Source organism: Camelus bactrianus, chromosome 11, assembly GCF_048773025.1.
Source record: "Camelus bactrianus isolate YW-2024 breed Bactrian camel chromosome 11, ASM4877302v1, whole genome shotgun sequence".
Taxonomy (NCBI): domain Eukaryota; kingdom Metazoa; phylum Chordata; class Mammalia; order Artiodactyla; family Camelidae; genus Camelus; species Camelus bactrianus.
The window spans coordinates 67,470,383-67,492,379 of NC_133549.1; the positions used below are offsets into that span (position 1 = coordinate 67,470,383).

The window sequence follows — 21,997 nt, forward strand, 5'->3', positions numbered from 1 at the left end:
GATCCATTTCGGCCCCTCTCCCTTACCCTGACCTCGAATCTCACCGTTTTCTCTCTGGTTCCTTCCTCTTCTCTCCAACTTTTCCGGCTCCTTCTCTGTCTCCATACCCTCTGACTGACCGACTTCCACTGATAGAACCTGGTAAGTGAGCCTGGGAAGGGCAGGGGCTGGGAGGCATGCTGGGCACCTGGGGAGGGGGCTTCATGGGGTAGGGGGGTTGCTCCACCTGCTTCGGGCACAGCTCAGACAGTCCCTCCCTCTCGGGCCCCAGGTCCTGTGGTGGAGAGGCCAAGGTCGGGGGAGGGGGAGGGGGAGGTGTCAGCTGCTCAGAGCTGTCACAGTCCGCCGGCTTTGGCTATTAGTGCCCCTTCGGGCATTTAATTGGTCCCCTCCATCTGACGGATGGATTCCACACCAGGGAGACCTGGAAACTCCACAGCCCAACAGGGCTGGAAAAGCATCACCCTCACAATCTGCAGGAGCCCCTCCAGTCTGGGGACGCTGGAGGTTCCACTGCTTGCCTGGACCCCAAGGTCGGCAGTGCCCCTATTCTTCCAGTTTGTAGTTAGAAGTAGAAAAAACACAAGAGGCCGATGAGTAAATGTTAAAATGCGTTCATTTCACGAATGTATTTGAGCGCCTGTGGGGCAGCTCCAGGGGTGTCAGAATCTTGTGAATCACAGGCTTCACTGAGGGTGTCCTCTCCAGCCTTGCTGGGACCATCCCTCTCTGACCATGTAAAGGCTTCCAGGTGGCCTAGCTGCCCCTCTCAGCAAGAACAGGTTCTGGAAGGAAGCCCTTCAACATCCCTGGGCAACCAAGACGAGAGACGTGCCTCCCTTGCCAGCCCCGGGTTCAACAGGAATGTGTACCTAGAGGGGCAGTGCTTTGCACTGCCGGGGGAGGGTAGAGCCAGCCGAGCAGGGGGACGTGTCCTCCTGGTGCTGAAAGCCTGGGTCAGTGACCCACTGGGCATCTCAGCAAGGGTCAGGAGAGGCTCTTGACTGATTGGTTCCAAACCACAAGCCACCTGCCTAGGTTGGAGGGGGATAATTTGGGCGTAATTCCCCCCCTCCCCTCCACGAGGTTGAATGACTTTTGGAGCAGGCCAGTCTCGGGAATTCAGTAAGCCATGACCTCCACCTTCTGTGGTGGTTCCTCCTCCTCCTGATCTGGGGACTTGGACAGCATGGAGATATCACATGTTTTATGTGAAAATAAGCCGGGCAGCATCAGAGGGCTTCATGAGTCTGGCCCTTGTTAGAATGATCAAAAACACCTCACCTAGAGTGAGGCCTCCCTACCTGAAACCGTGGTCTTGGGCTGCTGGGCTGTAGCAGATCCAGTGAAGGGCATGGCAGCTCTGCACTGTCTGGGATCCAGTGTCCTCCCAGCCACCACAGCTGGCCACAGTGAGGGGCACTAGGGGGTTTACTTTGCCACTCAGCCATCTGGGTGGTGTCCACTCCACATGTAAAGCCGTGTTCTCCGATTGACACAGTCCAGATGGGAGAGGCAGTGTCCTGCTCTGGCCTCCGTGCCCTCTCCTGTCCAAGCCCACTGTAGATGCGAACTTGCTTCTCTTCCCCTCCTTTCCTGTTCTTTTCTCCATCTCCCTGCCAGGTCTTTCAGCTGGCTGGTGCCTCCCCACCTGGTGTCCCTGGGGCAGAGGAAGGGAGCAGGAGATGGAAAATGAACGAAACCACCTGGAAGGGATATTGTGGGCAGCCACAGGATGATGAAGGCAGACAGAACTGGAGGAGACCTCCAGAGGGACTAGTCATGGGCAGGAGGGTCACAGAGCCAGGCCAGGATCACTCGGGGGAGGCCAGACCATGTTGGGGTTGGGGGTAGACAAGCCCTTCTTTGGCCCCTGCACCTCATCTACCTCCCCCACCAAAGCAGCTCTGTCCCTCCAGCTATGCCCCGGGGCTTGGTCTCCTGTACCCTCTCTGACTGGTTTCTTCTCCATTTTGACCCAGGGCCTGAACAGCATGTTCGAGGTGTACCTGGTGGGGAACAACTCCCACCACTTCATCATCTCCCCCACCTCTGTCCAAGGGAAAGCAGACATTCGCATCCGGGTGGCCATCCCCCTGGACTATGAGACTGTGGACCGCTACGACTTTGATGTAAGTACCCCTCAGTGTCTCCTTGGCCGGGTAGGGGATTTCAGGGGAGGCAGAAGGCCAACACTGTCCCCTTAAATCCCCCTTTCCTACTCTCCCTCTTCTTTTCTTGTGAATCTGACTCAGAAAAGCCCACTGACCTATGATGGGCTGAGCTGAGCATCCTCTTTTCAAGGAGGACAAGGAAATGGCTAAAAACTGAGTGGAATTTTACCTGGTGCCATCATAACCACAGAAGCCCATCAGGAGCCTCTACTGCCCAGCCTCAGCCAGTCCAGCCCCTGTGAGCCCGTCCCTTCCCAGCAGATTCAGCAGCTACCCTAGCCCTATGTGCATTAATGGAGAGACTCACAGTAGCTTACATGTGGGATGAGCAGTGACTTGGACAGATGCTCTGGGTTGGGATGGGCAGAGGCCCCCTGGGGTCTTACGGGAACAAGGGCACCAGGAGCATGCACAAGCTCACCCGGGCCCTTGCTCTGCACACCCAGCTCTTTGCCAATGAGAGCATGCCTGACCACGTGGGCTATGCCAGGCTGAAGATCACCCTCATCAATGAGAACGACAACCGGCCCATCTTCAGTCAGCCACTGTACAACATCAGCTTGTACGAGAACATCACCATGGGAACCTCTGTGCTGACAGTCCTGGTGAGTCCTTGCTCTGCTGCGGGGCGACTGAGCTCTGGGGTGGAGCAGGGGGAGGCAGCCAGAGGGATTTTGCCCAAGGAGTCTGGGCAGTCAGGGAACGGGGTGCCCTCTAGCCCCCAGAGGCTGTGGTGTTCTGTGGTGCTGATGTATTAGCGCGTCTGGACTCTGCATGATGGGGCTTCTTTGGCCAGGGCAGCAAATGTGGAAAAGGGACCAGCCTGGGGAAGGCTGAGATTGGACCCAGGATATGCTGGTTTTTTTGCCTTGTCCCTGAGAGATACTGAGCTTGTGGGCCAGGAGCCCTGGACCTGCTCTCTAGTGGGGACAAGGTGCGAGCTATTTCTGGGGAGGGTGACCCTCTCTATCTGAGCACAGGCACCAGGGAAGAATGGACTCTTTGAGGGTACCTGGGCATCCCCAGCTGCCTTTGGCTGGGACTTTGACAGGGAGCCCCTTCCAATGTCCATTGGTATCAGTCAACACTCTGGGTTGCAAGGGCCAGACACCTTTAAGTGGTTCAAGCAAAAAAGGATTGGCTCATGTAGCTCAAAGTGTACGTGATTTCGGGCATGGCTGTATCCAGGCACTCAGTCGAGGAGGAATCTGACTTTAGCACCAGGTTTTGCTTTTTTGTTCTGGCAGAGGAAAGATACCAGCACCACTAGGCTCACTTACCAATTTATCAACCCCAGTGGGAAAAAATATTCTTCTCCAGGAGTTTCAGCAAAAGCCCCAGAGCTGATTTTCATTGGCCCAGCTTATCGGGCCATCCTGGACCCAATCACTGTAATTCTGATATACTAGCAATGGGTCATATTCCCAGCCGATGGAGCCAGGGGTTGGGACAGCCCCATTCAAATTATATAAGCTGAAAATGAGAAAGGGGATGTTCTATAGGGGCTTCTGTTCTCAGAACAGAGAAGGTTGGTTGCTGAGTCGATCAAAGTGGTAGATGTGTGCTGCATGAGTTCAGGGGCTTGCCCATAGTAGGTGCTCAGTAAACGTTATGAAATTTAACTTGCTGCTGCCCATCCCTGCCTGCTGAGGCCCCCAGAGTCCTGCCATTTTTTGCTCTATTCTCATTCCAAGCGGAGACATTGCCTGCCAATCACAGGCCCCCTACCCTGAAGTGTGTTTACTCTACAGACAGATGGTATGAAACTGTATTGAACCCCTAGGCCCTTCTCATCTGACAGTTATTAATACTTCAACCAGATGTTCAGCTAGGCAGGCCGTCAGACGTAAACAGTAAGTCTGCTGTTGCTGTCTCCCCACCCACTTCCCCAGCCTGTGGCTCTGCTGACTTTCACCAAGGTGTTCCCTACAATCAGTCACCTGGTGCTGGAGGCTCTGGGGGCCCAGCTGAACAGCAAGTGCCAGAGGGTCTGGCCTTCTGGACCCAAAGAAAGCGTCTTCAGCCCCCCAGCCATTTTCCAATGTCAGGGTGAAGGACATCCAAGCAGCCTGTCCCCCACAGGGCCTGGGACCATGTGGTAAAAGATTAAGAGGCCCAGGCTTGGCTGGTGGCCGGGGGATTCCTTCCTGTCATTCTGGCTGGAGATGGAGGGTCTCACTTTGTAGCCCCAAGTTCTCGTGGCCCTAGCAAGGATTGAGGGAGCCTGCGGGCAGGGGTAGGGTGTGAAGTGTGGGATGGCACACCTCTTGGCTAATGGCCAGCTGCAGGTGCCAAGGATGATGTGTCAAGCCTGATCCCATCTGGGGTTGGCATTGGAGAGTAGGTTCTCAAACTGAATTTCCTCCAGCACAGGAGCAATTCCTGGGCCTGTATGCTCCCCTGCCCAAGATCCCTTTTCTAGTCCCTCTCCAGATGTTTAGCAGATGTGTTCAGCCTCCTCTGGCTGCCTGAGGGTCTCTTCCCAGGGCTGGATCATCTGGCCAGCCTCCAGTTCCTGGGTGTGTCTTGTCCAAGCCCTGCCCACTTTCCTATCAACACCCTAGCCCCAGGGCTTGTGGAATTGTGCAGATGTGAGGGGGCTATTTCACCCAATGGTAAGCTCCAGCAGCAGGGCTGTGTCTAAAAGAGCTCAGGTCCTCAAGTGAACTGTGGGCCCTGGCTCCCCACCTTCACTGGTCTATCCACATTGCCTCTAAGGAGCCTTCATTACTCCATCTGCAAAGTGGGCATGACCCCCTCTGAGGCTGCTGTAAAGAGGTGTGCATGACAGGTGTGAAAACAACCCCTGATGACCCCCACTCATTGCCATCTCCCAATCTCCCCAAGGTGCTTCTAGTGCTCCCGCCAGGTGGCAAGTTTCATGGCCACACCCACCACCTAGCCCTGACCAGGCCCCTCCCACCCTGCCCTTCTCCGCTCAGACCTGGGGTCAGCCTGATCTCTCTGCCTCCTTTGCTCTAAGAGGGGCTGAAGTTATAGCTGCCTGCTTAGGGACTGTGAAATTCCTTCTCCCTGACCTTTTCTGGGATGTTATTAAAATGTTTCATGGGCAGTTGTGTCAGAAAAAAATAAAGAAAAGGAAAATGTTGTAATTTGCACGGAAGGCCAAGGTCAAGCCTGCTGCAAGGAGCCTGCCTACCCCCTTCCCCTGGCAGATCTGGTTTCTGTGGCTCATCACCTGTCCTGGGGGAAGCAGCGGTTCAGTCATGAGGTGGGGAAGCTGAAACAGGAAGGGGCTGTCACCTCCAGCCGGGTGTCCCAACTGCGGTGGAAGGGCTTGATGTCTCACCTTCTTGCTCCCTGGGGCTCCCCCAGCCCAGGTTTTGAGGCCCTTACAGCCCCTAGTTATAAAACAATGAGTTTCCATTGGTGGAGGGGAAAGCGGGAACGCAGAGTTCAAAGGCTTAACCTTGAGCCCTGACTCTGAAGGATGACCATGTAGGGGCACGTGTACCCATATATGTTTGCTTTGGGGGGGGTGTGTATGCATGCACACAGGCATGCTTTTAGGTGTGTGCGTGAGTGTGCATGGAACTACATGTGTATATAGAGATGTATATATAACACATGTTTGCGTAAGTAGGTTCCTATATGATGCTGGTGGCTCCCCATCCTTTTAGTGGTATGGTTTGTTCCCCTCTCATATCCTCAGGAGGCTCTGATTCTTGCCTTCTGATCCTGCCTCCAACTGGACAATAAGAATCAGTGGGAAGGCTGTGAAGTGTCTTCCTAGGATTCTGCTGGGCTTGGGGCAGCCCTATAGCCTGGCGATGGGTCTCTGGGACCTAGCAGGGTTTCTAGGTGCTGCTGGACAAAGGGAGAGCGATCTCACCATTCATTCATTCAGCAAATGTTTTTTGAATACTTACTACATGTCAGACACATGGTCCTGAGGACACTGATGATGTGAGTCTTGCCCTCATGAAGTTTAGTCTCTTGGGAAAGAGATGTTAGTGCTAAGAAATGAATCATTACATTAAGTATTACTTGCTATGATGGAGAGATCAGGGAACTATGAAAACCTGTAACAGGGCACCTGACCTTGATTGGGATCAGGGAAGCTTTCTCAGAGGCATTGGCAATTGAGTAGATGTTAACAGGTGAGCAAGTGGAGGTAAGCACATGGGAGAAAGCACAGGTCCTCACATGTGCAAAGGCCCTGTGGCTGGAATGCAGTGAGGGAGATATGCTGTGCAAGGAGGTAGAGTGCTGTTCTGCAAAGCAGCTGGGGCTCAGCTGTCTGTCTTCCACCTGAATTGTGCCCACCCCAAACGTAACTGTCAGGCTGCTGTTCTGATAGTGGAGAGGTTTCGTATCAAGCCATCCACACCCTCTTACCTGCTCCATTCTGGTGGCCCATGACTGGCATTTGGAAACAGCTGGCAGAAGTTGTGCCCAGGATGTGCAAGGAGCCAGTTTGTCCTCCTGCAGTATGAAGATTGTATCCCCAAATGTGTTATTTCCATGTTCTCCAGCAAAGTGAGAGAGGGACACCGAGGAAGAGCAGCAGCCAGAAAGGAGGTGACTCCTGGGGCAGGTCTTACCGAACTCCAAGGCCATGCCTCCCTGCTCCAGGGGGGATGGGGCACAGCAGGGATGGACTGTCAAACAGGATTCTCCTCAGGCAGCAATCAAAACAAGAAGGAGAGGTCAGAAGGGCCCTGCTGGGGCAGCTGCGGGGGCCCAAGACCAGCTCAGAGTTTGCTCAGCCCTGGAGTGCCACCCCCAGCTCCAGGCAGACAGAATGGCCTGTGGGGGCTGAAAGGCATGGCTTTTTCCCCTCCCTGGCCCTCTTCCCAGCCTGTCCTTGGGAGGCTAGTACCGTCTCTGGCAGGGCTCTGAATCCTGTTCTGTTGGGGACCAATCTCTCCTTCTCTGGGACTTGATTTTCTTCCCAGTTGGGAACAGTAGTGCCCACCCAGCTTGCATTGGCTGGGCTTTTGGGAGGCCTCAGTGCAGTGATGTGATTGTAAATGGTTAAGGGTTTACAGACCTAAAGTGTGGGGTTTTTTTTTTTTTTTTTTGTACTATCATTGACCTTAAAGGGCCCCATCTGTCCACACTTCAACTTGTGTTTCAGCCCAGCTCTGCCACAGTGGGCCCTTGACAGGTCACTGAGCCTGTTTCCTCTGCCACCTGGGAAGATACCTGACCGGATCCTAACTGGGAGGGTTGTTGTGAGAGTTCAGTAGAGCAGTTGGTGAAGACACTCAGCGCCGAGTCTGGTCGGGAACGCTCAGAAAATGTCAGCAAGTCATGCTGAGCCTCTGGGCTGAGCTTTCATAAAGCGAGGACACACTTGGAGTCATGGTCCTGCCCCTGCAGCCTTGTGACCTGAGCCTCTGGGGCCCCAGTGTCCTCATTATAAAGCAAGATGATTGGGCTGGCGCTGCTTCAGGGCCTTCTGGCTCTGTGGGGCTTAATTCCAGCTCGCTCTGCCCAAGAGGAAAGGTTGGTGTTTGCTGTTGAGTTTCACTTTTGGCGACATAGATATGCTTCCTGCCCTTCGAGGGTCCCTCGCCCTCCCACTGTTCTCTAGAGCTCTCCTGCCTGCCCTCCCTCTCCAAGCCCTCATCTGGAAGTTTGGTGAAGATTCCAAGGTGGTCACTTCCCCACTCCTGGAGCTTTTCCTCTCCAGCAGCATCAACAGAGATGACCTGCTGCTCTTTGTCCTCTTCTCCCTCCTCCCCTGCCCACAGCAAACGCCACTAACACCAAAATGAAAAGGTGTGTTGTGATGTCACTGCCCCAGGCTGACCCTGGTGAAGGCCAGCCTTGATCCTGGAAGAATTGAAATGCAGCATGTCTCTTCCGTCAGCGGGCAGGCTGCAGGGCCTCCTCCCCAGCCCTGTGATCCCTGCAGGCTCAGGCCACACCCCCTCCCATGTCACTGATGCCAGGGAATTTAACGTGGGCCTCACCCAGGTGCTGGGAACCCGATAGCCCTGCCAGGTGTTCAGGGAAGGCCAGCGTCCTGCCTCGGCCCCAGGAGGTGCTCCCCGATCCCTCTGGCCCCTCGCACGAGGACTAGCTGCAAGGGTGAGACGCCTCCCACCTGCGCCAGCACCTGCAGGAGGGAATTTTAGGAACAAGGCTTTGAAACCAGGGAGATGCATGTTGAAATTCTGCCCCTACCCTTGCTGTCTCTGTGACCCTGGACAGATGCCTGATTGTGTCTGACCCTCAGTTCCTAATGTTTGCTGCGAGGATGATAGTAATAACATCTATCCCGTGATTAAAAGAGATGGGCATTTAGAGAGCTCACGCGTAAGAAAGCACTGGGTGGCTGATAGCTGTGATTGCTGGTGCTGTGGCTGTATTCTTAGCCACCATGAAGCTCACATCTTATTTGGGGGTTGGCTCTGACTTCACTGGACAATGGGTCCTCTCACTTGACACTGGTGACTTCTTGCCTATGCCCGACCCTGGAAATCTAACACTCAGGCCCCAGCCTCAAGTAGCAGAAGACAGAAAGGCTAAATGAGGAGGCAGCAGGAGGCCCCAGACTCTTGGTGGAGGCAGACAGCAGCCGTGACAGGACGGCTGGCTTCCTGGTTGTATGGCCTGGGCATTTGCTTGCGAAGCTGGCTATAGGAAGGGCCCACCTTTAGTTTGATGCTCTGCTGTCATCATCTTGAAATTCTTAATTTTTGAACAAGGGGCCCTGTGTGTTCATTTTGCACTGGAAAATTATGCAAATTATGTAGCCTGTCCTGGCTGCAGGAGCTTCCTTATTTTCTGCCCAGAGGAGCTCTGTGGGTCCCCGCTGTTTTTATCTGTTCCCACATTCCGTCAGCACTCGCCTGGTAACTGCTTGCTTTGTGCCCGGCTCCAATCTTGTTTTGGCTCCTATTGCTGCGGGAGAAACCACCCCACACTTGGTGGCATAAAGCAACAGCTGCTCTTACATTCATGGGTTAGATGGGTCAGGAATATGGACAGTGCCCCGCAGGGAAGTCCTGCTCTACTCCTTCAGGTCTGGGCTCCTCCCTCTGGTGCCTAGGCTGGTCTGGCTGGAGGACTGACTCAGCTGGACCGTAGCCTGAGCCCCTGCTCCATGGTGCCTCTACGCAGCACGGGCATCTCAGGCATGGGGCTGTAGGGGGAGCACCTCAGAGGAGTCCTCTGGGGAATGAGTGTCCCAAGAGAACCAGGCAGGAGCTGTGTGGCCTCTTCTGACCTAGCCTAGAGGTGATGGGGCATCATTTCCACTGAATTCTATTGGTTATAGTGAGTCTCCAAGGCAGATTCAGATTTAAGAAGAGAGGATGGAGACCCTCCCCAGGTCTCAATGGGAAGAATGTCATAGAATTTGCACAAATGTCAATGTCTTAGACTCACTTAGAGCTCACTCTAAGTCAATGCCCTTTTACTGAGATGCTGTACATGAGCATGGTGCCGGGAGACAGCCGGTTCCCTCTCCTTCTCCTGGACGTTGTGCAAACATGAGCAGAAGGGGGAACCCTCCAAATCCTGTTTTCAGCCTGGTAAGAGCTCTGTGAATAGTGGGAGAGAGAGAAAAGAGAGTAATCCCAGGCGCTCCCTGGCTGGTACAGTTCAGTGCCCTAGGCCTGGATCGGCATTCAAGGCCTCCACACCCCAGCCCTGTGATGCTTTCCAGCCCTCTGCCCCACTACACCCCTCATACCCCTTCTCTCCTGCCTGACCAGTTTCCCCAGCTTCCCTGCATACCCTCTGCATTTCCTCTCCACCCCATCTAGCTCTCCCTCCATCCTGCCAGAGCATCACCAGCCTCCCCATGAGAAACCATCTCCCTCTGGTAACAGACATGTTCCCGCCTCACCCAAGATCCTCCCTCCCCTCCCCAGCTCCCCTGCATGGCCACACCTCACTTCCCCAGGCTGCTGTCACCACTCCTGTTGGGGCCAGCACGGCTAATGTCCTTTCCTCCCTCCTCCACAGAGAACCTCCTGAAGGCAGGTTCTCCTGTCTGGGTGCCCCCATCCCTGGGATGTGTGGCACCGAGTGGGTTTGACTCCTGTGGTCTGCTGTGTCTAGGGAAGCTTCCTGGAAGAAGGGATGTGGGCAGAGGTCTCAGGGAAACTGAGGCATGGAAAGGGTTAATTACAGACCCAAGTTTACCCAACGAATCAGTGGCAGAGATGTTTGTGTGAATCCAAAGCCTTGTACCCCCACGTTGCACTATGTGTGCCAGGCTCCCATGCACCCCCTCTGGTGATGGGCACATGAGGAAAACTGCTGAACAGGGACCCCTGAGGCCTGGGCTGTGACCACAGACTTGCTGTGTGACCCTGTGCCAGCCTCATTTCCTCTCTGGACCTTGGCCTCCTGCTCAGTCCAAGGACAGGATAAGCCGGATGCCCTCTGAGTTCCCTTCCTAGGCCAGGTGGGGTCTGGGAATGCCGACCTCAGCCCAGGAACAAAGGCAAGGGGCAGGACAGTACAATGATCACCAGATTCCAGGATCCCTTGGGCCTCCCTAATCCTGAATAGGGCATGTGATTCCAAGGTCAGGGTTGAAATGTGCCCAGCCCCACAGCCTGGCTCTGCAGACAGGTGCACAGGAGCTGACCCTGCTTCCTTGGCTGTTGCTAGCAGGGCCCGGTACCCTGTGAGCCCCTGTGTCTTCCCTGCAGAAACCTCCCCACTGCCCTTCCTAGAGCAGGTCTCTGCATTCTCTGGGAGAAAGGGGCCCCCAGTTGCAACTACCATACTCTGCATTCGGTGACTGTTTATCATAGGCCTGAAATGATGGCAGTGAACGAGACAGACAAACATCCCTGTATGTTTCCAGTGGTGGGATGGATGATGGATAAGGAAATACGGTGTGTGTCAGAGGGAGATAACGTGCTATGGGGAAAATACAGCGGTTGCAGGGAGGAGCAGGGGAGGAGTGCTGGGTGGCATTGCTACTGTGTTCTACCAGGTGGTTAAGGAGGCCAGGCCTCTCACAGAATGTGGTGGTAGACCGAGCCCTGAAGGAAGCCAAGGGGAGTTTGAGCTAAGGATTCTGGAAAGAGCCCCACCAGGCTGAGGGAGCTAGAGTTGAAAGGCTTGAGACAAGAGCCTGGTGATGAAGATGGAAACCCAGAGAGGAGGAGGGAGGACCAGAGGAGTTCAGGAGGTGACTGACGAGGACAGCATGGGGATTCCATTCGAGGTGACTGCGCTGAGGGGAGCTGGGTGGATCACTGAGGCTGCTCCATGGAGAACAGGCCAGTAGGACGGGGCAGAGTGCGCCGGGGGAAGCGGGAGATCAGGCGGATGAGGACACCTCCAACCACGCAGCTGGCAGTGGAGGTGGGGAGAGGCAGAAAGTTCAGGAGCCCTCCCTCTGCCCACCCTCTCCCAGCCCATGCTCAGGTCTAGTCAACAGTTTCACCCTTCTCCCCTCAAGACCCAGCAAGGCACCCCCATCTTCATCCCCACCTGACTGTCGCGTGCGCCCTGCACCTTTACAAACACTGAAGTGAGTAGACAGCCTCAGCTTGGAGTCCTGCCTCAGCTTCTCACCAGCAGGTTGGCTTTGGGCAGGTTACTTACTGTCCCTGGGTTTCAGCTTCCTCCTCTAAAATGGGGAGAGTAATTGCCATCTCAGCAGTGATGTAGAGTCACGTGTGGAAAGATGGTTGTCTAGAGCCCACACTTGTGCTCTGACGGGGGTAACAGCCCCCGCTGCATGCCAGGCGTCCAGGGTTATCCAAGCTGCTCTAGAACAGTGGCCTCTCCCTGCTTCTGACAGCATTGCTTCAGCTTGATTCTATGATTGTTAAAGCTGGTGACAGAAATTGCCACCATAAAGTATCAGCCAGTTTCGGGGATGATACCACCACCCAATGGGTAGACCCCGTCCAGATGCTTTAGCAAAACCCAACAGAGATGGACAGGTCAACATGGGAATGAGCAGAAGCTGGACTTCCTGGCAGCCAGGTCTCCTCAGCTGCCCTTCCGCTCCCAGAGGATGGCCCCCCTCCTTGTGCTCTCTCTCCTCACCCCCTCTTGACACCCCTCACCGCAGGCATCTTAATTGATCTCATTGTTCTCCAATCCCTAGAGACCTGAGACTCCAGCTGTGCTTAAACAGAACAAAATCTCTTCCAATTTCCCCACCGTTTAAAAGAAAATTGAATTCTTTATCTGCAGGCTGGGGAGAGGAAGGCTAAACACACGCACACGCACATGCACACACGCAAATAGTAGCCACCCCGGCCCTGCTCCCAAGCTGGCCTGGAAGGCTTTTGTAGACCCACCCTCCCTCATTTTGGAGGTGTCTAGGCTGTACTTCTGGGCCCCTTTAATCTGCTCTTGGGTTCGTCTCCAATCAGAGGGGCCGGTGCAATGCGGGCCGGGCGCTAGGAGGAAGCTGAGCTGGCTGATGGTGATTGACGGGTCCAGGTTCCTCTGTCTGTCAGGCCTCAGTGCTCCTCGGTTGTGTTTATCTCTTTAATCTAAATATCAATCCGTAAAACCAAAATGGGATGGAATGAGAGGTAGGACAGGCGCTAAGGAGACAGAGAGCAAAAGCAGACACGCACACGGTGGAGAACACAGCTGGCTGCTGCCTGCCTGCTGCCACCCCGGCTTCTGGAAGGAGACTCAGTAGGGCCTATGGATTGGGAGGCTGCAGGTGGCTGCCTTCCACTGGCTAGGGCCCAGGTCAGGATGGAGAGCTGGGGCTCTCCTACCTCTGCTCTGAAGTGGATTGTCCCAGACCTTGTTTAAGGTCTGATGGGTTCTGCCACTGAGTGGCCCAACTACTTGATTTTTGGCAAATTGATCTAAAGTCCTGTTTCCCGTGAAGCCTTTGACGCCTCCCTCATTGGCACATCCAGAGTCTCCCACCCCTCCCAGCAGCTCTGTCTGCCTCTGACCTTTGCCAAAAAACTGAGAGGATGCCGTTGTCCATCATTGCAGGCCTGGTGAGCGTGTGTTGTGAGCTTCGTAATTGCCAAGCATTTTATGGTAGGTTATTTATCTCTTCTGTCCCATTGTACAGAAGAAGGAAATGGAGGCCCAGAGAGGTAAATAACCTGTCTGGGGCCAGCCAGCAAGTGAGTGACCAAGCCAGGATTCAAACGTGGGTCTGACTGATTCCAAAGCCCCTGAGTCCCCCTCCCGTTTGCTGGTCACCATCAGATGCCCGCTCCCACACTAAGCTCCAGCCTGTCTGGAATCAGCTGTCTCCAGAGTCCGGGGAGATGGGCCCAGCGCTGGTTGGGAGGTGGGAGCCACTCAGTCACTGGGTGACCTTGAGCAGGTCCCTGGATCCCGGGACCTCGGGGTCCTCATCTGTGAAATGAGGGGTTGTGCTGGAAGCTCTCTCAGGCCCCCTGTGCCAACAGCGTGTGACCACCTGCCCCCCACACCAAGAGCTATGATTCCCTGTCCTCTGCGGCTGTCAGTCACCCTTCACTAGGTTAGTGCTGATTGTTCCTCTCAGGCAGTTGCTCAGAGAACACCAGAGTGAAGAAAATGGACCCCCTGGGTGAGGGGACAATGGGTAGCTGTGAGAGTGGCCAGGGCCAGAATGAGTTCGCAAATGCAGTAAAGCAAATGGCTGTACCAAGTCCACCTGTGCCATGGGCCAAGAGGGTTAGGAGCCCTGGGACAGAGTGACAGGGGAAGGACAAGCCCTGAGCAGCCACCAGGGCCTAGGCCTGGGAGCAGTGGGAGAAAGGCTCAGGGAGCAGGGAGGGGCGCCCACAGAGGTGAGGGAGAAGTTGAGCTGGGCCCAGGGGTTTGGGGTGGCCTAGTCTTGCTGCATAATCCTTGTGGAAGGGATGACAGCTGTGGTTAGCCGTCACCTTGTTCCTGGAGTGACTCAGAGTCCCATATGTCCATTGGTTTGGGTAGTGCTTTTCAAACTTTTTTTTTTAACCATGATCCATAATAAAACTACATTTAAATTCATGACCCAGAATATACACACATGCATATGTATCTATGTATAGGAAAAAGCACTATTTCCCTCCTATGTGTGAATACACCCTAGTTCTATTTTATTCCACTAGATTTCATTTTTTTTGAAGACTTTTAAGATCTCCCCTCTTAGCAACTTTCAAATATACAATAGAGTATCATTAATTATAGTCACCATGCTGTACTTCGTACCTCCGGAGCTTTTTTATAACTGGAAGTTTGTACCTTTGACCTCCTTCACTCATTTCACCACCCTTAACCCTGCCTCTGGCAACCACCAATTTGTTCTCTGTATCTATGAGCTCTGTTTGGGTGGTGGTAGTGGTTTAAATTCTCCATATAAGTACAAGTGTCTTTCTTTGTCATTTAGCATAATGCCCTCAAGGAGGTCCATCCATGTTGTCACAAATGGCAAGAGTTCCTTCTTTTTATGGTTGAATAATATTCCATGGCTGTGTGTGTGTGTATGTATGTATGTATGTATGTATGTATATATGTATATCACATATTCTTTGTCCATTCCCATCAACGAACACATCAGTTGTTTCCACATCTTGGCTATTGTAAAAAGAATGTTGCAATGGAGCATGGCAGTGCAGATACCTTTTCAAGTTATTGTTTTCATTTTCTTTGGATATATACCCAGAAGTAGAATTGCTGGATCATATGGTAGGTCTATTTTTAATTTTTTTGAGGAACCACCATACTGTTTTCCATAGTGGCTGCACCAATTTACGTTCAGTGCACAAGAGTTCTCTATCCACATTCTCACCAACACTTGCTATTTGTTGTCTTTTTGTTAATAGCCATTCTAACAGGTGTGAGGAGATAACTCGTTTTGGTTTTGATTTTCATTTCCCTGAAGATAAGTGGTGGTGAGGACCTTTTCAAGTACCTGTTGGCCATTTGTATATCGTCTTTAGAAAAATGCGTCTTCAGATCCTCTGTCCATTTTTTCATCAGATTGTTTGGGTTTGTTTTTTTTCCCACTATTGAGTTGTATGAGTTCTATTGATATTTTGGATATGAGCCCCTTATCAGATACATGATTTGCAAATACATTATCCCATGCAGTAAGTTATCTTTTTGTTTTGTTGATGGTTTCTTTTGCTGTTCAGAAGCTTTTTAGTTTGATGTAATCCTATTTGTTTTTGATTTTGTTGCCTTTGCTTTTGCTGTAAAATCCAAAAAAACCCATCAAGACGAATGTCAAGGAGCTTACGACCTATGTTTTCTTCTAGGAATTTTATGGTTTCAGGTCTTAAATTTAAGTCTTTCATCTGTTTTGAGTTAATTTTGTGTGTGGTGTAAGGCAGTGGTCCAGTTTCATTCTTTTTCATGTGGCTGTCCAGTTTTCCCAGCACCATTTACTGGAGAGATTTCCTTTTCCCCATTTGTATATTCTTGGCCCCTTGTCATAAATTAATTGACCACATATGTGTGGGTTTATTTCCGGGTTCTCTATTCTGTTCCATTGATCTATGTGTCTGTTTTTATGCCAATACCATTCTGTTTTGACTCCTATAGCTTTGTAGTTTGAAATCAGGGAACATGATGCCTCCAGCTTTGTTCTTCTTTCTCAAGATGCTTTGGCTATTGAGGGGTCTGTTGTGGTTCCATACAAATTTTAGAATTGTTTGCTCTATTTCAGTGAAAAATGCCATTGGAATTTTGATAGGCATTACATTGAATCTGTAGATTGTTTTGGGTAGTGTGGACATTTTAACAATTTTAATTCTTTAATCCATGACCGTGGAATCTTTTCATTTATTTGTGTTTTCTTCCATTTCTTTCATCAATGTCTTATAGTTTTCTCCCTAGTATTTTCTGTTTCATTCTACTAGATATTTTTTAATGAGTCACAGTCCACTAAGTTGATTTTATGACCAATTAATATGTGGTACCCGAAAAAGGAGCCTTCTCTGCTACTATATAATGATGGCGATTATGATATCATCTCATGTTTTTCAAGTGCTCACTAAAGGGGGCAGAGTGGTAAAGACTCCAGGCTCCAGACTTAAACCACTCAGGTTTATTCTGACTCAGCCACTTCTGAGCTATGACTTTGAATGGGTTGTTGTATCAGTAGTGACCCAATACAGCTACCACTAACAGAAACCCCCCAAATCTTTGCTTAAATAAGCTCAAAGTGCATTTTTCTTCCATGCAAAAGCAGTTTAGAGGTGAGCAACCTTGGTTGGTTCCTTTAGGCTTTCTCCTCTTCCAGACTAGAATGTGGCCCTTATCTCCATGGTCCAAGATGGTTGCTAGAGTTCCAGCCCTCACATTCAGATTCCCAGCTGCAGAATGGAGGAAATGAAGATGGGCACTCTTCCTTCCTTTTAAGGAGACTTCCTAGAAATGCCGCACAAACTTCTGCTTTCATCTCATTGGCTAGAACTTAGTCATGTGGCTGTGCTTATCTGCAAAGAAAGTGAGAAACATAGTATTTTAGCCAAGTAGTGTTGTGCCACCTAAAAAGCCTAGTCTGTTAATTTGAGAAAAGGATGTTTAAGTCTCTGCCAAATAATCTCTGTGTGCCTCAGTTTCCTGTTCTGGAAAATGGTGATGATGAGAGTTCCTTATGGATTTGTATGGGGGTTCAATGAGATAACACATGTAAAGAACATAGCATAGTGCCTGACACAGAGGAGGTGCTAAACAGATGTCAGGCACTTGTATTAAGTGCCTGGTGCCAAGCTAAGTACCTTATGTGTGTTATCTCATTAAATCCCCATGACAGCCTGGTGAGGTAGAAATTAGCCTCATTTTATAGATGGGAGCACTGAGATTCAGAGAAGTTAGCTATTTGCAGATGTCACACCTGTGGAGTGGGCACCACTGAGGAATGAACCTTTGTCTCCAGGATGCCAAAGTCCTTTCCCTTCACCATGAGGCAACACAGCCTCTTCATGGAGACTGAACCTCTCCCTGAGACTGGCCTGGCAAAATTGTGAGGCCAAGAAGTGTGACACGATGCAAACTGAACTTGACTGGCTGATATCCAAGCTGAACCCAAGGCCCAGAGCTCCCTCACCTTCCCAGTCACCTGCAGTGGGTACCCCCCGCCCAAAGGAGAAATAAGACCAGGACCAAAAAAACCCCTTAGGCTCCCATTGTCACAAGACCTGCTGACTTGGTGTCAGAAAATCAAGGACTTCAATTTGCTGAAGGACCCTGGGCAAGCCCCTTTTCTCTGTGAGCTTCAGTTTCTCCATCTGCAAAATGAGGAGAAGGCTGCTAGACCCTCTCCCTCTCCTGGGACATTTTCAGAACAGCGTGGCTAGAGTGTTTTGAACTGCTTGGGAAGCAAGTCTTTATAAATGAGATATGCTGCTCTCCTGTCAGAGCGTTTCTTAGTCTGAGTTAGAACATCCTAGTTACTGGAGGTGAGACGGGCAGAGGAATGAGGAAACCCAAATGTCCGTGGCCAGGGACTGCTTCTCAGGCATGAGTGCTCCCGTTATGCCCTCCCCAGCCTGCACTAACGTGCAGACTCTGTCTCACTATCAACCCCTGGGCTGGACTGGCCCAGTTGAGTCAGGGACTGGGCTGCAGCCCTCTGCTCGTCTCAGGATCACAGGTGATTTATAATTCCTGCATCGGACTTTGACCTTAATTTCTTCTGTCATGGTGGGGCTGTAAAATTTGTTCGGGACCTAAAGGCGGAGTGATGGAGATGTCAAGCGGGCAATCGTGTAGGTATTTAATCTATCAGATGTGTGGCTTGCCATTAGGGAGACAACAGGAGGATGTGGAATCAATACGGTTCATTAGTGAGCTGCACGTGCTGGCCCAGTCAGAGCCCGCCAATGGCAGCAGGCACGGGGGCGTGCCGCCCGGCTCCAAGTCACCTTGAGTGAGAATATGCCCTGGCACGTGACCCCACTCAAGTACCTCTCCCCACCTTCCCACTAGGCCTGGAGCTGCCTGTTGCATCCCACGTGGGCAGGGAAGAAAATGGAGGGGGTCAGACTCCAGGCAAGGGTGCAGTGGTGAGATCCAGCAGTAGGGGGAGGCGTTCCCAACTGTGGTTTGGCAGCATCCCCAGGGGGTTGATTGGACTGTCTTTTCCTCCTCCTTCCAACTCCTGTGCACGTAAGGCCCCACTTAACTGAGCCTTGGCCATGGTGTCTGTCCCCACATCTCTGTCACCCTCCCCTTCTCATCCTCTACCACATAATCCCAGCTTGATAACTGGCCTCCAAGAGGCATCGAGTCCCTACTGATTGTGAATGTCTCATTCGCCCCCAGCCACCCTCCTTCCTTGGCATCCCAGGGAAAATGGCTTTCAGCATCCCAGTCTTCCTTCTTTGATGGTCAGATGTAATTTTTTTAAAAGGTACTCAGTTGAGTCTCCCTCAAATGCTAGGATGTGGAAGATTAGACAGTGTTGTAGAAGGGTTAGGAGCGGGATTTTTTTTTCTCTTTAATTTGTGTGTGTGAATGTCAGACAAACGAGGGTTCAAGTCCCAGCTCTGCCAGTGACTGACTGTGAGGCCCTGAGCCTGGTAGCTGCTGTCCCTGAGCCTCTGTGAGCATCGTGAGGGCTGGGAGCATACTGTAGGGCTCACACTTGTGGGCCCAGCATCCAGCCTGAGGCTTGTGTTTGAGGTCTGGCTCCCCAAGGGCAGGTGGTTTACTTGGGAGGTAACCCCAGGAAACTCAGGAGGGAGCAGGAGGTAAGACAAGATCACTCAAGGGGGCATCATGAAGCCGGATTCCACAGGGGCTGCTGGAGCTCTGTCTGCTGGGAAATCAGGGGGAGAGGCTGTGCCTGAGTATCCAAGCTCAGGGCTGGGAGGCTGGGGAATTGATCCATCGACTGCTAGTCCCCATTGAGTGAGGACAGCTTCTGGGGATGTAGACACCCCATCATTCTAACTAGTCCCTTGATAAAAAAGCTCACAGGCCAAGAGAGGCACAGACACTCCCACTAAAGCAGCCCCTGGCATATGAAGGTAGCACGGAGGGATGTGTGTGACACTGGCAGTGTGTGCCACAGCCAGGCACTTTCCACACCCATAAAGGAGGGTAGTACTAGTACTTATCTCACAGCGTGGGAGTGGAAATGAAATGTGTTAATACTCATAGATTTCTTGGAATAAATCCTGGAACCCAGTAAGGACTAAACAGGAGTGAGCTGTTGTTACTATTTTTGTAGTTATTATCAGCTGGAGTTGCTTCATCTGTAAAATGGGATTGTGACCACATTTTGCTACTTGTTTGAAGGACTGGGGACAAATCGTGTTAAATTCCTCATACAGTGCCAGGACCATAGGTGACACTCAGCAGGCAGTGATTGCAGTTACCCCCTGCCTCTGAGGGGAGCTCCACAACCCTCCTCCAGGCCACCCTGGCATCTCCCCAGCAGGAGGCCCAGGGGCCACCAGCTAGCGTCAGGCATAGGTACGGGCAGCCACCGGCCACCCTGACAGCCCTTGACATCCCGTAATTGCTTCCCGTGACGACTCCTTTAAGCACAGAGCCTCTGGCCAGGGCAATTTGCTCCCCATCAATTTTTATTTCCAGATTTTAAAATAAAATAAAGAGAAATAAAGAAGGGGTTGGAGGAGCCCAAGAACAGCACTGTGTCTGCAATAACAAGCAAGCCAGGGACCCCACACCTTGAGTGCACCTGTCAGCCTGATTCGCATCCCTCCTCCCCCTGCCTCAGACTGACACATAAACATGCAGAGGGCTCGGGCCTGGCCCCCGCTAGAGTGTCCCCTCCTGCAGGGCTCAGTGCCACTTCTCCGTCCCCTTCCCCTTTCCCTGGCCCGCTGCTGGCACAGCCCAGGCAGGAAGGCTAGGCTGAGATGGGGCTCAGCAGGAGCATGTTTGCGGAGGACTAGAAACATCGAGTGGTTAGCATTGGGGGTGGAAAGATGGATACTAACCCCACTTAGGCTGCAGTTCCTCTGTGCTGGGCACTGGTCTAAAGCACCTTGCTTGGAGGACCTTCTAAAATCCCCACAGCAACCCCATGAGGCAGATACTATTATTAACCCCATTTTACAGATGAGGAAACTGAGGCTTGGAGCAGCTTGGTAGTTAGCAGCTGGGCCAGGAGAGGAGGTCAGAGGCCGGCCCATATCAGGCCTTAGGAGCTGTAGCCAGCAGTTTAGACTTTGTCTTAAACACTCTGGGAGCCTTTTAAGCTGGAGAATGGTGTCTCCTGTGGTCAGACGCTCCCTCTGGCTCTGGTGGATGGGCTGCTAGCGAGTGGAGAAGCGGGCAGATGGATCAGGAGGCTGTGCAGCACATGGGCTGTGAAGCCCATTGTCTTCCTCAAAATCCCACAGCTGGATGGGTAGTCAGAAAAGCTGGACCAGAACCCAGATCTCACTTTCCCATTTTTGCAGGATTTTCATAACCCTACATGGAGCCATAAATCCTTTTGAGGCCTTTGGTGCCTGGTCTTGTACTGTACCTTCCAGGGAGAAGCATGTTTCCAACTCTGCAGGGGTAGAGTCCAGCAGGAAGAGCAGAGAGGCTTTACCCACATACCACTGGTTGTTAGTGTGCCTGCAGGGAAGGTAGGGTTGAGATCCATCCCCGGGCCTTCTCTGCACTCAGTACTGTGACCAATTAGTGATGTGGCTTGGGAGATGGAATGGTGGCCATCCATCCCAGGTCCGCAGGGGAACATGAGGGAGCCCCACCCCACACTGGGTCCTCACCCTTTCCTAACTGCCTTCCTATTTGGTGACTGGCCTGACCAGGGGCTCTGAGCCACTGTCCCAGCCGCCCCAGTAGCACCCTTTTGTCCTAAGGCCTCCTACACATTCAGAAGGCCAAGAGTAGGACCCCTGGGCTTCCCTGAATGTATCTTTCTTCCTCTGACCCACAGCCTCACTGTGATCTCTGTGCACCCTCTCGTTCACTCCCTGGTACCCCTGCCCACCTGGAGCACCCACCTTACTATCCTGACACACAGTTCAGTGGGAGACGTTGTCTTATAGCTACTTTCATTTCCTCTCCTCCCAGGAGTATAACCATCGTTGCTGGCCAGGGACCCCCAGAAGATGCTCAGAGCAGCAGCTTCCAGCCAAACATGACTTCTGCCCACCCAGTACCTACCATGCCCTCACTCACCAGCCCTGGCTTCCTTCTCAGATTGGATAGCTTCCTTCTGAGGTGGCGAGGGAAAGTGACACACCAAGCATGTCCCCAGAAGTGTGGGGCAGACCAGATGATGCTTCCTGGCCATTGGCTTCTACTTCGTGACCTAGAGAGAAGCTGAAAACCTCTTCCACAGCACCATGGGAGGGAGTGTGGGAACAGGGGAGAGGACCAGGCCCCATGGGCCTAATTAGGCCAAGTGGTGGTCACCCCAGCCTCTGGGCTACCGGGTTCCTTCAGTGGAGTTCCTCCTGCCTCACGCCGGCCACCCCACCCCACCAGAGCTTGCAAGAGTGCAGTTAATCTCAATGTAGTTTAAGGAGTTATTCAGAGGGGTTCAGCGAATGATGAATGTGGAAAGCATTACCAGCGAAGCACCGGGGCTCCGTGGAGCTGTTTAAAAATGCATTCTCCCATGTAAATTTCTGCTCCATCAATCCTTATGACATGTCAAACATTGCTATTGTTTCCTGAACAAATTGTACCATGTGCCCTTCTCTGCAGATTTGTGCACGGGAGCAGAACTGCTCACCAGTGCCCACTGCCTGCCACTGTGGTGGGGACCCTGGGCTGCTGGGGAGGCAGCTGGGCCTGCCTTGCTTCGGAGCAGAAGCCCCGAGCAGGGCATCTGGGCAAGCGTGCATGACGGGGCTAAGGGTGCTGGTGGGGAGTGATTGAGTGTGTGCCTGCCAGCTGCCAGCCTATGGGGAGAGGCATACAGGTGGCTGGGGAAGGGGTGTGGATGAGCCACAGGGGCTGAGGCTGGGGTGGGGGCG

At 52.4% G+C, this 21,997-nt stretch overlaps 1 protein-coding gene across 10 annotated transcripts in view; it reads left to right on the forward strand.

The window, feature by feature from the left end:
• CDH23 (cadherin related 23) overlaps window positions 1-21,997 on the forward strand; it is a 389,679-nt gene that overhangs the window by 229,075 nt on the left and 138,607 nt on the right. For all 10 annotated transcript variants that reach the window (XR_012510294.1, XR_012510295.1, XR_012510293.1 and 7 more), the window contains exons 12-13: window positions 1,983-2,132; window positions 2,621-2,779. Coding sequence is in view for 7 of the 10 variants with exons in the window: in XM_074374170.1 (XP_074230271.1) it covers window positions 1,983-2,132; window positions 2,621-2,779 (309 nt within the window). In the remaining 3 variants the exon portion in view is untranslated. The remainder of the gene's footprint in view (window positions 1-1,982; window positions 2,133-2,620; window positions 2,780-21,997) is intronic.